Source organism: Giraffa tippelskirchi, chromosome 1 (genome assembly GCF_054371585.1).
Source record: "Giraffa tippelskirchi isolate mGirTip1 chromosome 1, T2T-mGirTip1v1.2.pri, whole genome shotgun sequence".
Taxonomy (NCBI): Eukaryota; Metazoa; Chordata; class Mammalia; order Artiodactyla; family Giraffidae; genus Giraffa; species Giraffa tippelskirchi.
The window spans coordinates 79,680,764-79,696,524 of NC_137275.1; the positions used below are offsets into that span (position 1 = coordinate 79,680,764).

The 15,761-nt window shown below is 38.8% G+C and overlaps 1 protein-coding gene across 4 annotated transcripts in view; it reads left to right on the forward strand.

Moving 5' to 3' along the window:
- The window catches only part of GRID2 (glutamate ionotropic receptor delta type subunit 2), a 1,592,807-nt gene that overhangs the window by 1,549,729 nt on the left and 27,317 nt on the right, over nucleotides 1-15,761 (forward strand). For 2 of the 4 annotated variants that reach the window (XM_081594831.1, XM_081594851.1), the window contains 2 exons: nucleotides 1,678-1,918; nucleotides 4,606-5,721. In XM_081594831.1, the coding sequence (XP_081450957.1) occupies nucleotides 1,678-1,918; nucleotides 4,606-5,028 (664 nt within the window). In that variant the 3' untranslated portion in view covers nucleotides 5,029-5,721. Of the gene's footprint in view, nucleotides 1-1,677; nucleotides 1,919-4,605; nucleotides 5,722-15,761 lie in introns of those variants that run through there. The other 2 variants (XM_081594858.1, XM_081594839.1) reach the window with 1 other exon arrangement.

Consider the following 15,761-nt stretch of genomic DNA (forward strand, 5'->3'; position numbering starts at 1 on the left):
CTTGGGGCTGGTATTAGTCTTGTTGAGCTCTGGTTGAATGTCGATTATCATTAAGCTCATACTTAAAGACATGTGGATGACGTGAACAGGTACAAAAGGTGACTGCATCACTGAAAGTGAGTTATTTATTCCGTGCCGATTGGCTTAGTACTTCTCTCTAAAGCTTTAAGCAGCCTGTCCTCAGATAATACAAGAGCTGGGACAAGAGTACAATGTGGGTCCGCATGTCCTAAGTCTGGGCTTCCCTGTGGCTCAGACGGTAAAGAATCTGCCTGCAATACAGGAGACCTGGGTTCAATCCTTGGATTAGGAAGGTCCCCTGGAGGAGGGCATGGCAACGCACTCCAGTATTCTTGCCTGGAGAATCCTAACTATAACAATCAGGTTAAATTCTGCTAGATAAAATATGTTCTGTCCTCTTATCTTGATAAATATACCTTCATGACCCCTAGGACGTCAGGTTTGGGTTTCTAATTCGTGACCAGCTAAGAGTTCTGTGCTGATTCAGTGGCACAAGGAGTTGACCTCTGGTTCCCCTTCCACGCACACAGTGAGGGGTTTCCCACACAGAGGTGTGTGTGCCTGAGGTTGCACGTTGAACTCTGTTGGCACCCCCCAAACACCACCACGGAGACCTGTATGTACCCCTGGCTGTGAGACCTGCTCTCTTAATCGGACATGGAAAGAGGCCTTTATGGGCCCTGGCGGGGCACTCTAAGCTGCCTGGGCAGGAAATGTCAGGGAATGGCGCAGATGATACCCACTCTGGAATGCTCATGACATTGGCCCTGACTGTTCTCACCCTGTGAGAAGGGGCACAGCTGGAGGAGGGCCAGAAGTAGGCAAGTCTGAGGTAGAGCCCAAAGAGTATTTGGAATTGAGAGTAAAACCTCTATGAAAATTATACATTTTAAAAGCTGCAGTCTTTGCAGCTACCCACCCCCACCCCAGACTCTGGAGGTGAGTAAAAGAAGAAAAAGGGTATTTCTTATTTGAATTTAACTACTTCTGAAAGCCTCTGGTCAACTTTTCTTATTGTTCTCCAAGGTAAGATTATTTCGCCTTTGGCATTAAAAGGAAACTAGATCAGTTGTGTGAAAAACCCAAAATGATGTATTTTATCAACTTCAGACTTGTCCCAAGGCTTTCTCTCACACTGTGTTAAATAATAGAAGTCTGTTTAATTGAATTCTTTTGTCTGTAGCATATGCTGGGTGACATTATGCCAGCATCTTGCTCTAAGCAGCAAAACGTTCTTTGTAAAAATATTAAGATCCAGAGCATCTTTCTGGATATAGGGTAGGAACACAGAACTGCAGCAGCTTGAAACCACATAAAAACAGTGCCGCCGAAATGTAATTGTAAAAACACATCACAACAAACCAGGGCGGGGGGTGGGTAATATTTAGGATTCTAAAATGAAATTTAAAAAAAAAAGAGGAGAGAGGGAAGAATATAAGAATGGAGGGAGGAAAGCATTTGTGGCACAAATCTACCTATAGAATTTAACTTTGTAATGTTTTGCATGTCCTAACATTCCACCCATAGGCTAATCTATATCTTTATTTCCCCTTGACAGCCACCATCCTTTAGAGATGGGGTTATTAATGGATGTATTGTGGAATGAAGCAGTTAACCACGTCTGCAGTAACACATTATTGTGTGTTTCACCCCAAGGATCCTGGAGCTTCAGCAGAATGGTGACATGGACATTCTGAAGCACAAGTGGTGGCCCAAGAATGGGCAGTGTGACCTGTACTCCTCAGTGGACACAAAGCAGAAAGGAGGCGCCCTGGACATAAAGAGCTTTGCAGGGGTTTTTTGTATCCTGGCTGCTGGCATTGTCCTCTCCTGCTTTATAGCCATGCTGGAGACGTGGTGGAACAAGAGGAAAGGCTCCCGGGTTCCATCGAAAGAGGTACTTGATTGAAAGCTTCGCCACCATGTTGAGCGAACATCTGGGCTGTGTTTCCAGGGAGGGTCATCTCAGGGAAGGGAATGGTGGTTGGGGGGTGGGATTTGTTTCTTCTTTCCTTGAAGAATGAAAATAAACTTATGAAATGTAAAAATTGGTAAGATCAATACCAATTTGCATTTTTAAGAACATCCCAGATCCATGAAGAGGAAACTATAGCATTTGAAAGACTGACAGTTTCATGAGCCATAATGGGCCTTGAAATTCTCCTGAATCTTAGGATAGACTAGGTCTAAGATTTTTCTAAAGGCTGAGATTCCCTTGACCATTTAACAAAGACACTTACTATTTTATTTCAAGTAGCTGTTTAACTTACAGGTAAATTACTAGTGTCTCTGAGATTCGGCCTAAGAAATGCAGTGTTACAGTAAAATAATCAGTTTTCTCTTCACTGCCAGAGACTGCATCCCTCTGTCTGCATGTAGACCTAGAGAAGTGATCATATGTTTTCAGCTCTTTGATGACTCTAAGCTTAACAAATCCATACCATGGAATCATCTAGAATTCCGTTTTTCATCTTTCCTCCTGGATCAGCTTAACTCCAGGGCCATATTAAAATTTTTCCAGAGATTTGAAAGAACAACTTCAGAGTCATATATATCTTTTAAAGTGCCCTGTGCTTTATTTTCATCCAAAAAAAATGTAGGATTTATAAATTTTCAGAGACTATCTGAAGTTAAACTGCTTGATTTATTTATCTTACTTCCCCTGGATCAAAAGGTGAAAAAAAAATTAATAATGAACTCATATTCACTAAAGCTTCACAAATTGAAATGAAAAACAACCTGAATTTGCTGAATAATTTGATTTGCTGGATAGTTTCAAAGAAAGACAGTTTTAAACTTTCTGTAACTAGACCTTGGCTAACTGATGCCTAAGTAAATCCTGAGAGGATCTGTTTAAAGGCACAAATAAAAATGACTTCTTATTTGCATGTGAATTTTTGCATGTTAATACATTCTTTCAAACAGATTGTTTCCTAAAATTTTCTGAGGATTCCTTTCTACCACCTTATATGAAAAATTGATCAACACCATTTATAAGGAAAAGCTTGGCTCAGCAAAGATAAATTTTAGCTTCCTACCTGTCTGAGTGATCATACATTCTAAATTAGTGGGGTATAAACTAAAAATTAATCAGATTTTTCTGTAGTGTTTTCTTTGTGCAATAAACTTCTGGTATCTCTACTGATAATGATTCAATGCCAAAGACCACATTAATGCAACATTATAGCCAAGACATCATAGTCTCAAAAATCTGAAAATTAAGGACTCCCCAAGCTCCTTATATTTTGAATTACTATACATGATATTAAATTTTTGCATAATTATATCTGTTGATGGATGACTACATTATAGTTGCTGTGGGAACCATAAAATTCTATCTTTCCACCCTCTAAAGTCTCAGTGATAATATTGCATTAATGGATATTTTTATTGGATTTTGAAATGAGAAAGGAGAAGGAAAAACAGTGATGCACATCAAAATATTTTTCACTGAGGAGTACTTTAATTGCACAATGAAAAAAATACATCCTCCATTCTAATTCATAACAGCTAATCCAGATCATATGAATAAATATTTTCTTTTATGATTAATAGATATTTTAAATTTTAATGTATTGGATATAATTAAATCCTCATAAATTTAGTTTATTGAACTTGGCTATAAAGAAGAATGATGAAAAGGACAATTTTCTTTCCTGCCGGTTTTATTTTTCAAATATTGGGCTTTAATGCTCACTTTTAGTGAAAATCCTAAGGAATTTATGAATTAATTTCAACTCCAGAAATCTGAGATTTTACTTCCTTTTTCTTCATTAAGCACCTTCTTACTAAGACTCTATTAGCATAGCTCAAAGCGTCTTTAATTTAGAGGCCATTTAGTATTAAGCTGGCCCTAAACTGAAGCTGTCACTCACATGTCATGACCTGAAGGGGTCTCTAAAGCTTCTTTTGCTGACCTCACAATATTGAATCATTTAGGCACTAGGTAACTTGAGTGTATGAAATCCTTCAATCAGAAACCGATTCTCTTGTGTTGAATGTTGCTCTCTCTAAACAATCTCACATGTTTCTAGCTGAAAAAGAAATAATCCTTTAACAGTCACTAACACTTTAGTGTAAACTAGAATATCAACATAGTATTACTTATCTCCAAGAATGGAAAGTTAAGGTTAAGAGTGAATAGAGGAATGAAACAAAACCCAACTTGGAATGAGACATCCTGAAGAAGGAGGAAGCATGCAAATAGAAGAGGTGGGGGTGGGGGAATGTGTAGCCAAAACCATACATTCTATTTGTATAATTTTGCCTGGGTCTGTCCCTGCTCTTGTAGAAGGCAAGCACTCATCTACTACTCCCATATTTTGTAGTTGCATGTGGCATTTACTCATTTAAGAACTTTCATTGCAAGAAAAAGATAGATAACCCTATCTCAGAATCATATGGGTACCCCCCTTAACCTAGCACAGTGCCTGGCTCATATTAGGTGCTCAATAAATATTTGTTAACTGAATAAACCCCAAAGTTCAGTTCATTACCTATCATGTTTGCTGAACTACTTTTTATTTTTTTAACCATGGAAGCTAGTACTGATGAGAACCTTATCTTCTTTTTCTTCATCTCCAGGATGACAAGGAAATTGACCTGGAGCACCTCCATAGACGTGTAAATAGCTTGTGCACAGATGACGACAGCCCCCATAAACAGTTTTCCACCTCGTCAATTGACTTGACCCCTCTGGACATTGACACTTTGCCAACACGACAAGCACTGGAGCAAATCAGTGATTTCAGGAACACTCATATTACCACAACAACCTTTATCCCAGAGCAGATCCAGACTCTTAGCCGCACACTGTCAGCTAAAGCTGCCTCTGGTTTCGCTTTTGGCAACGTGCCTGAGCACCGAACTGGCCCTTTTAGGCACAGGGCACCTAATGGGGGCTTTTTCAGGAGTCCTATCAAAACAATGTCATCTATTCCTTATCAACCAACTCCTACCCTGGGGCTCAATCTGGGTAACGATCCAGACCGAGGCACTTCCATATGAGAATCCAACAAAATCTCTCCACTGTTTCTCTTGTAGGACTCCCTTTGCAAGGAGCAACTGTAAGATTGTGGGACTAACATGGATGTAACTTTTTTTTTAATCAGGATTATTAGTAACAATTCTAGTTCTTTCTCTCTACCTTCTCCCTCTCCTCTCTCCTCTGCTTCTTTCTCTCTCTTCTTCCCTCTCTTTCCAGACATCTCCTTCCACTTTGTTTCATTACTCAATTTGTTCCCCCAGAAGGTAGTATACTAGGATCCTATTAGACTGCTTTTCATATACTGTACTTCCAGAATAGGGAACATGCGCTGGGTATACTAGGAGTATATGCAAGATTAATTTTACATAAAGGCCTCTTCTGTAACGTTTCTCTATTTTTAAAACTATAATTGCAATAACTTCAGTCTTTTTACATTCTTCTGCTGCATCCATAAAATGCTCCACTGCTGTCGAGTGTCCTTTGACTATGGACCAAAGGCAACCCCTGCAGTGTTTATAGAATAATTTAAAGACCATTCAGGCCACATAATATGAGAATGCAATTTTGTAGGATTACAAAAAAGCCATTAATATGCCAGTCACGACTACAGTTAAAACTACTCTTGCACTGCAACAGTGCATATGACCTTTATGTGATTGTACAGTATTAAAAAGGTTTTTTTGCTTATGTACAGTAAACTTTATCATATGGCAGCAGCCTCTATTGTGTTAAATAAATTAGTATCTCATATATACATATATATGCACCTATATAATGTGTATATATATTCAAAGGCGGCCATTGCTATTGCAATTCATTTAATAAAGCTTTAGTTTAAAAAAAAGTATTGTATACAGGAACTATGTATAGTGCAGGGGGTCTTTTCAGTTAGAAAAGGCAGGTTGCTTTAATGTTATTCTGACTTGCATTGTTTGCCAACAGAGAATATTTTATACTTTTGTTATTAAAACATCCAGGGCGATTTAATATTTGTTCCTAGATGTAACTCATTCGAATAGATTTCTGCATTTGTTATTCAGCAATGTATAAAGCTAACCTTGATAATTTTACTTTTAATTAATTATCTAAATGGAAAATGTTGTCAGCTGAACCGCATCCACCACAGCACAGAGAGCTCTATCCGAGTTTAGATGTAGATCATTGGAGGTTAATAAATTTTCTTTCAAAGCAGTGAGCCAATCAATACAACTGTAGTTGGGGAGAGATGGGAGCCCTTAAGAAATATTGATGTGGCCTTAATTACTGTCATACATTATCCTAAAGAAGAAAATATAACAACCCTACTGGGCTCTCAACTTCACCCCCTTTTTTATTCAGTTCTATTTGGAGGAGTTATGTATTTTTTACATTAGTGCCAAGTGTATAGAAGGATGACAACAAAAAACAGTGCCTCTTTGTGCACAATCCTTTTAAAGTAGCATTCTTACCTTTTAGAAATGTAGAAAGAATTTTGTTTGTAATCCTTCAATTAAAATGTGGTAAGTAGGAAGCAAGAACTTATCCTGTGATTTACGCAGCCATAGACTTATTTTATTCTAATTCATTCCGTGGCTAGGATTGATATAGGAATCAACCTATGTGATTTGCTTTAGGAGAAATTAAAAGGTATATTCTTAAGGCATATTATATTTTGATGCTAATTCTGTTCTGGGGAGCATCTTGTCCTGTCACTGTTTTTGTACTAAATCGTCAAATATTGTCTACTGTGTAAGGCAGAAAATTTTCTTATCATGCGGAACCATTTTGTTTCCAGGGTAACAAGTATCTAAGTGCATGCACAACTTGTTTTCCCTTGTAATATCCATGATCTCATTCACGACTCTGATTTTAAAACAAAAAAATCTTTACAACAAGCTATATAGGGACATACGAGATGTTGCAGTGATTTTAGCTATCAACAAACTGTTAACCATGTACAATATTTAAAATAGGCCTATTTTGATGTATTGCCTATTATACAAATACACAAACCACTTTTTGAAGGCCTCAGTTATGAGTGACAGAGCTTTCTGTGTATAATTTGTCTAAATAATTTGTCTAATAAAAATGTTTTCTAAACTTGCTCTCCTACCATTGAAGTCTTAACTATACAATTTGAAAATGCTTACCCTCTCACAGATAGAACTGAATTTTTCTAAAAATTTACCTTGAGTTAAAGCATAACACACATTAAGTTTTGCTAGCAGAACAATACCATAATGAGTGGCTCTCCACAAACAGTACCAACTGATGTTCTAAACCGATGCAAGACTGTGTTTCTGCTATTAGAGACTATTAGAATCAATGATATATTTGTTTTCCTTTGTGAACATCTCTGTGAGCACCTTTTTGGGAAAGATTTATCCTGTTTCATGTAAACAATGCAGCCATTATAATAATAGCAGGATGAGGGGTTGTTACGTTAAAAAAAAAAGTTAAAGGTAATTATTAAACAGAATTTGTGTGTTAATATTTGCTTTGCTGTTGGGGAAATATTCATTATGCTGACTCTATTAATTTGGAAATTGACTCCCACATTATTTCTAATAGAGTGTTATTTTCTGCATTTGAACTACAATATTTAATTCTTCTAGCATTTAATTCACTCAATGGAGATATATCTGAAAACATATTCAATTTAGCTTAAAATCTCTACTTTTCTAAGATTTTTAAATGTTGGAACTAGAAGGGACTGTAGCGATCTAGACTGCTGCTGCTGCTGCCAAGTCGCTTCAGTCATGTCCGACTCTGTGCCACCCCATAGACGGCAGCCCACCAGCCTCCGCAGTCCCTGGGATTCTCCAGGCAAGAATATTGGAGTGGGTTGCCATTTCCTTCTCCAGTGCATGAAAGGGAAAAGTGAAAGTGAAGTCACTCAGTCGTGTCCGACTCTTAGTGACCCCATGGATTGTGGCCTACCAGGCTCCTCCATCCATGGGATTTTCCAGGCAAGATTACTGAGTGGGGTGCCATTGCCTTCTCCGGCTATCTAAACTATCTCCCTTATTTTACAGATAAGAAAACATAAGATACTGAGAAGCTGTGACTCGCCCCAATATTTGACAATCTGAGTCTTTTTTAAACTCTGCCATGCTTCAGTCACACTCACGCAGATCCTAATCAGTGGTGCATTTGAGGGATGGCTCAGGTACAATGACTCCACCCACTCCTCTCTCGCCAAGCTTAGGCTGCACATCTCTAGAACCTTCCTTCCTCTTCTGGGACCACTTAGAGCATCTGATTCACCTTCTCATTTTACAGATGGGAAAGTGAGCACCTCAAGCTGCATCAGGTCAAGCTAGTGACAGAACTCGAGGCATCTTGCTTCTGCCCTGTGCTACTTCCATTAGTCCAGTGTTCACCCTGATCCTCACCACTTCCACCAAACTTGCCATTTCAAAACAAGACAAACACCCTACATACACATACTTTTATTCCACTCAGATGTCGAATTTATTCCACTGGTGAATCATTAAGAGAATTGGTTGTCCCTTTCAACCCCATCAGAAGATATGCACAGGGTTTTGGTTTAATTCTACATTAGAAAATTGTGAGACCTTCTTCCTTCCTCATACATAATGAACTACAGGCAATTTGTCATTTTTCTCAATTATTTTATTTTTCATCTCTTTTAGTTTGGTTGGTTGTCAACTGAATAAATACTTTAAAAAATAGACTTTGCTGGACGGTGCTTTGCTTCATCAATTAGAAAGCAAGATGAGAAAAATCAATTTATCCTACATAATACCTTTAAAGCCACAAAATTGGATAACAAATTATAAGTATTCTATAATCAGAATTTTGGAATGGTGAAACACATTTTGAACTACAAGAATAGTAAATAAATCAAAGCTAATAACTTTTGTGCTAGTAAACATAAGTTTTATTCTTAAATATACATCTCGTGATAATTGATAAACACAATAGGCTCACTAGAAATGGGCTTCCCTCTAGAGTGTTTTTATTTCTAAAAACAAATCCTTTATCCAGTCCTTGTGATCAGATATTAATAAAAGACTAGTAATTATGACATTTTATAAAAATCATTTCAATTTTTTAAAAAAACATTTATTTATTTGGTTGCACCAAGTCTTAGTTGCAGCACATGGGTATCTAGTTCCCTGACCAGGGATTGAACCTGGGCCCCCTGCATTGGAAGTACAGTCTTAGCCACTGGATCACCAGGGAAGTCCCTCAGCAAATTTTAATAAACACCATCTCACGAGGTAGCATCTATGAGCTCCCTTGGATGGAAATGACTTACCTGACATTGAAAAATTAGGAGATAAAACTTCTTAGATTTGATAGATTTAATTCAATTCTATTAGTGTTGACTGAAAACCTGTTATGTAAAGCCACAGTGCTAAGCAGTTACACATCACATAGATGAAGACATTTTCATGAATAGGTCTGGATGTGTTCGAGGGCACAGGCCTTTCCTTGTCCCTATTCAACATGCAGGATATGGAGGCCACCTTACAGACTTTCTAGAGTGACAGAATTAGTCACCCCAGGCCAGTATCTCCTCTTGGGCCTGGACAGTCCAGCTGACTGGACCTGGAAGTTCTCATGTGCTGACTGAGTCTCCCATCTTAGATTCAGATTCCTTCAACAGGGAAGACTTGGAAATTTCCCAGAATGTCAGACCATGAGGCCAAATTTTCAAAAACATGAAAATCACCCTGAGACACTGGGAAACTGCTGTCTAACCCTTGCTCCTGGTACGTAGGACTCAAAGACTGATTCCTCCCCTCAAGCATCCACATCAGAGTGGCACAGACCAGGGTGCTCATTTTCTGTCCCTGCAGATAATCCCCGGGGATGATTAGAGCACTGTAGAGTTTCCAACAGCTTGCTTCATAGGGACCACACACACGAAATTGTATTCAGGTTACTCTTCAACTTTCATTAATTTTTATTTGAATTGCAAATAAGGCTCCTAGTTACTGTACCTGTCACCTAAGACACAGGATACACCGTGACCTAGGATCCGGATGAAAGTAAAGTGTTTTACAGGCTGCCCACCACGCGGACAGCCTCCAACCCACACACACTTCCAGGAGGACAGAAAAGACGTGGTTTTGCTCCATTTTGCAGAGCTGCACAGAGTCACAGAGCGACTGGACCACCCAACGATTCAGCCTACCGTGAGAGCAGAAACACTAAATGAGCTGCCGCTGGTTTTCTCACCTGACTTTTCCTACTTTCTTTTTTTCAATAGCTTTCATTTGTTTCCATGGAATATTAGTAACAAAGCAAATATTGTTCAAAGTTGAAAAATTTTTGCATATCTAAAAACTCTACCCTAACTTGCTATTACACACCATTTAGGACATCTTTGGACTGATTTTGCGCATTTCTGGGATTTATTCCCAGTGGAGATGAGAAACTGTTTTGTCTGCACTTGCTACCTACCTTGTGCCACAAACATACCTTCCTGGACTTCGTTAAGAATGAGGCCCCTTTTTCCTTTTGGAAAAACTCTATAGGTTCCAACCTATAGAATTGGCAACATATTTCAAAAGTCTCAAATTATCTGTGATATGGTAGAAAATTCACAAAATCTTTACATTAATTATCATTAATTAAAAACGAATTAAGCTCTCATAGCAGCTGTTTCAAAAGAAGAAACATATGTCACAAAATCAAAGAACAGTAAAATGTCAGAACCAGAGATGGATAAAATAATAAATACAAATATTTTAATTTGCTGCCATAAAATTTGAAGTAGAAGTAGAGGCAAACTTTAATTTTTAAAGCTGTTATATTTTATTTTTAAATTGGTGCTATTGAAAATTCTAGGAATCAAGTAACCTATACCTATACCTATTTTTAATTTAAAAAATTAAACATCAGTATTGGATATCAGTAAACAAATTACAGTTTGTTTACTCACTACCCAAAGGGTTCATAATAGGGGGCCTTTGAGAATTATTCTAATGTGAAATAAAATGAGGTTCGACTTGCAAAATTTTAAGTTACATAAAACTTTTCAGAGTCATAGCCATTTCACGGAGCAAAGGATACCTATATCTATCTCACACTAGATAAATAAGGAGCTGATAGGTGATATTTAATTCCTCTTCAGAACTGTGTTAAAATTGATTTTCAAATAGTTAATGCTATTTGAAGTTAATGCTAGCCCTCTGTTAATATCCATTTATAAAAGTTGGCTATATGACTTGTTTTTAGATATCAAAGCACAGTAAAATTAAGCTGAAAATGAAGATGTCAATGTGCCCAGTGTTTAGTTTGACTTTTTTGTTCTAAAAATAGTTATTGATACCTAATGTGCTGCAGAAGTAACATTGTAGATGATGTTGGAAAACACTTTAAACATTAGTTAGATGGATTAGAGCCCCATCATATATCTAATTGACATAATTAACGCTAGATATCAAATGCAGAACTTTCATTCATACAATGTTTTTAATGAACATAATACTTTTTTCCAAATTAAGAATAAAAATTAAAAATAAGCAGTGCAGCAAGATAGACATGTAATTGGACCTTCCACATTCAATTCTGCATAACCAAGCATTTTAAAACTTATTGCTCACTCACTCAGATTTCTCCATGGAAATGTCGTGGTAAAAATAATTGTTAATAATCTGAGCAACATGTGAACAAAATCACCTCTCACACATGTAGCCTTTATAGCTTTTGATGTGTCCAGTTAACATGGTAAGTCCTCTACTGCTCAATCACCAATTCATATATATTTAATTCTTTCTTGTTCGTCATCATTAAATGACATTTTAATGATGTATTTTTTACTTCATAATAATGATTTCGTGTCTCTTTAAAAAATGAGTATTAATACGTAGGCTGCAGAGAGAATATTAGGAAAAAAACAACCACACAAGATCAATCAGTCCATTGATGGACACTGTCTGAGCACCTACTATGAGCAAGGCACCCAAGACAGAGCTTTCCTAAGTGGTGCGCTAAGGCATACTCCTCAGCAGCAGGAGGTGGGGTGTGCTGAGGTATTGGTGCCCTCATCATCAGGGCGGTAGGGTGGGCCCCTGGTCAAGAGCTCTGCCCCTGAGCAGTTTTGTTCACTTACACCTAGACTTAGCTAAGAGAGCTTCCAAAGCTGGAGAAACAAAATAGACACATTTTAAACTTTGAATGAAAACTCATGGTTTAAGTAACATCAGAAGACAAGAATATGAATTATAATACACAGTACATTTAATTGTCAAATTAGTGCTTTCAAGAGAATATTCTATGAGAAGGGAAGAAGAATGAGGCTGTGTGGCTTGGGATGGTTTCATGGAGTCAGCAGAAATTTAGCCTAAGCATAGAGGAAAGGTCATGCGTGTATGCTAAGTCACTTCAGTCATGTCTGACCCTTTGCGATCCCATGGACTATACAAGCTCCTCTGTCCATGTGATTTCCCACAGCAAGTGGGTTGCCATGCCCTCCTCTAGGGGATCTTCCTGACTCAGGAATCGAACCGCATCTCATGTCTCCAGCATTGGCAGGCAGGTTCTTTACCACTAGCACCACTCGGGAAGCCCAGAGGAAAGGTCAGAAGAATGCAAAAGGGCTTCCCAGTGGAGGGAACCATACAACCAAAGCGCAAGAAAGGGAGAGAATGCCCAGCAGAGCAGTAGCCCACGATGTCTGGAATGTGGTTTCACATCAGGAAGTAGCATGAAGTGAAGCTGGGGTGAGACAGTGGGAAGATGCCTATAGATTGGGCACAGGAAATCATACTCTCCTGTTCACTCATCCATTCATGTATTCAACGTATCTTCACTGAGATCCTACTAAGTGCAGGAATTATTCTATGTGCTGGGGACACAGCAGTAAACAAGACAGAAATCCCTGCCCTTGTGGCATTTACAATCAACTGAAGGATGAGACGGTTGGATGGCATCACCGACTCAATGGACATGAGTTTGAGTAAACTCTGGGAGTTGGTGATGGACAGGGAAGCCTGGCATGCTGCAGTCCATGGGGTCACAAAGAGTTGGACATGACTGAGCAACTGAACTGAACTGAACTGAAGGAGATAACCTATAAGCAGGGTAAATAAGTGAAGCACACTGTCTAATAGATGATAAGCGCTGTAGCGGAAGACAAAGGGGAGGAGCAGGAAGGCCAGAGTGAAAGTGGGATTTGCTATATATTAAATAAGGTGACTGGGGAGGTCTCCCTAATAAGTCAACATTTGACTGAAGCTTTAAAGCAGCGGTCCCCAACCTGTTTGGCGCCAGGGGCCAGTTTCATGGAAGACAATTTTTTCATGGACTGGGATAGGAGTAGGGGGACAGTTTCAGGATGATTCAAGTGCATTACATTTATTGGGCACTTTATTTCTATTATTATTACATCAGCTGCACCTTCAGTCATAAGGCATTAGATCCCAGAGTTTGGGGGCCCCTGCCTTAAAGGGAATGAAAGAGTTAGTCATGCAGCTCTCTGAGGAAAGAACATCCAGACTTTGGGAACAGCTAGTACAAAGGCTCTGAGGTAGGGGTGTATGGGTATGTTGAAGAACAGTGGGAAAATCAATGTAGCTGGACCAGAATGGGTGATGGGAGGGAAGGTAGGAAAAGAGCCCAGAGGGGAACACAGAACCCACTTATAAGGTTTTATAGAATGCCATCAGATTTTGGCTTTTATTCTGCAAGAGATGGGAAATGATTGGTGTGTACTGAGCACAGGGGAATGTTTGTTACTTATCCAACATGCTGATTACAAAGTCAGAAGTAAATCAATCTTGGGATCAAAGTGCTGCCACTTTCCCACCCTCCCCGGGGCCTAAATATTTGCCCCAAATTCAAGTGTTTTGGGAGAGTGACATATGGTGCCAGTTACTGACTGTGCCTGCCTTTGAATTTCAGTCCTTGAACCATCAGAAGGAGATTGAAACAGGACTGGTGTTCACAGAGGCTCATGACAATGGTGTGCTGGAGACTTCCATGGGCATTGGAGAGCCCATTGAAGAATTTAACTGAAGGAAAAATCAGGCTCTTAAAGAGGTGGTTTAAGAAGTTTAAGCTGTTAGTGATTCAGGGAATGGAACAGAAAAGACACCAATGGAAACCCTTGTGCAATATAGTTCAGGTGTGAGCTGAGCTCAGTGGTAACTGAAAAAAAGAGGTTACAGATGGCAGATACATTTTAAAAGAAGAATTAAGAGAACTTAATGGCTCACTGAATATAGAGTGTAAAAGAGAAAAAGAAATCATATATGACTGATTTTTCAAGTTTAGATGCTAGAAAAGTGGAAACAATTTTATCAAAAAGTGCTGAAGTCAGAAGAATATTTTTTCTCTTGTTAATCTTCATTTTTTCTTAAGTTGGGAAGTTTAAAATAGAAGAAATCATAGGATTGAGAATTGTTTATTTTCCTTCAGTTGAAGCTTGAGTGACAGATTCCTAACCGGTTAGGGGGGCGGGGGACATGAGGCATTGTCTAGAGTCCATGATTTTTAATCTGTGCTCCCCAAGTGCCTAAGAGTTTTCCTCAGGATTTCTGAGGATGCTGGTCTGCTGAGGTGGGGCCCACTGGACTTCAGTCAGAGCTACTTTTGCTCTGGTCTCTTTACATATTTGACTTTCAGTGATGATTTCCCTCATATTCCGAACGACACTTTACTGACAGGTGACCAAGATTTCAAGTCAGATGTTTTCTGAGGCAACTCACTATAGCAGTCAACATTTTCCACTGCTTCATTGTTACTCTTCCTTATAGTTTCCCTTTGTATTGTGTCAAAAGTTGCCCCCACCGGTTCTTTAAAATGTAATAGAACAAGATCCGTCCCTTTTTCCTCCATGACATTTATCATTTTGCCCACTTCCCTGGTGGCTCAGATGGTAAAGAATTTGCCTGCAATGCAATTCAGGATACCCAGATTTGATCCCTGGGTCGGGAAGATCCCCTGGAGAAGGGAATGGCTACCCACTCCAGTATTCTTGCCTAGAGAATTCTTGCCATAGACAGAGGAGCCTGGTGGGCTACAGTCCATGGGGTTGCAAAGAGTCAGACACGACCGAGTGACTAATTCTTTCACCACACAGTGAATACCCAGAATTGACCAAACTGTGACACTGACAGAGACTCAAATCCCATCATGGCAGCTTGACACCAACTCATTATCTCCAAAGTCCTAAAAGAAGAACAGGCTGGAACCAAGTTCCCTAGCTAAAAAAAATTAGGCTGGCTAGAACAACCATAGAGCAGACATACCTGAATAGAAATTCAAAGAAAATGTTCTAAATACAAGCTTGTCTTAGAAAAAAACAAACTAAAATTAGCCCAAACATTACAAACACCTGCTATGTGAAAGCCAGTGTACTTGACATGAGTCAAATCAAATACTTGTAGAACTAACTGTGCCTGGTTCCTGTAATTGCTGTGTGCTTTGAGTTCTGAGTCTATTTCAGGAGAGTTCGGAGAGGTCAGAAAGCATCACTAGCACAGTTAAGTGAACTACAAGAGAATAAAAAGTCAGGTCTGAAATAGTTATCATCGCCAATCCTATCCTTTTTGAGTGTTTAAGAGGTGAGCTTTCAGCAGGCAGATGCCATCAAAAAGACTAATTTTGTTCCAGATGTTGTCTGCCAGCTTTATCTCTTGACACTGAGGTTATGATGATGGTTCACTTTTAAGGGGTCAAAGGTGATTTCCCAGGTGTAAGGAAAAAATGCCTTTTATCAAATATAAAACCAGAAATTGGTGGTATGTGCCTTTATAAATTTAGAATAACCCTGGTTAAGCCTGTTTTTCAAATT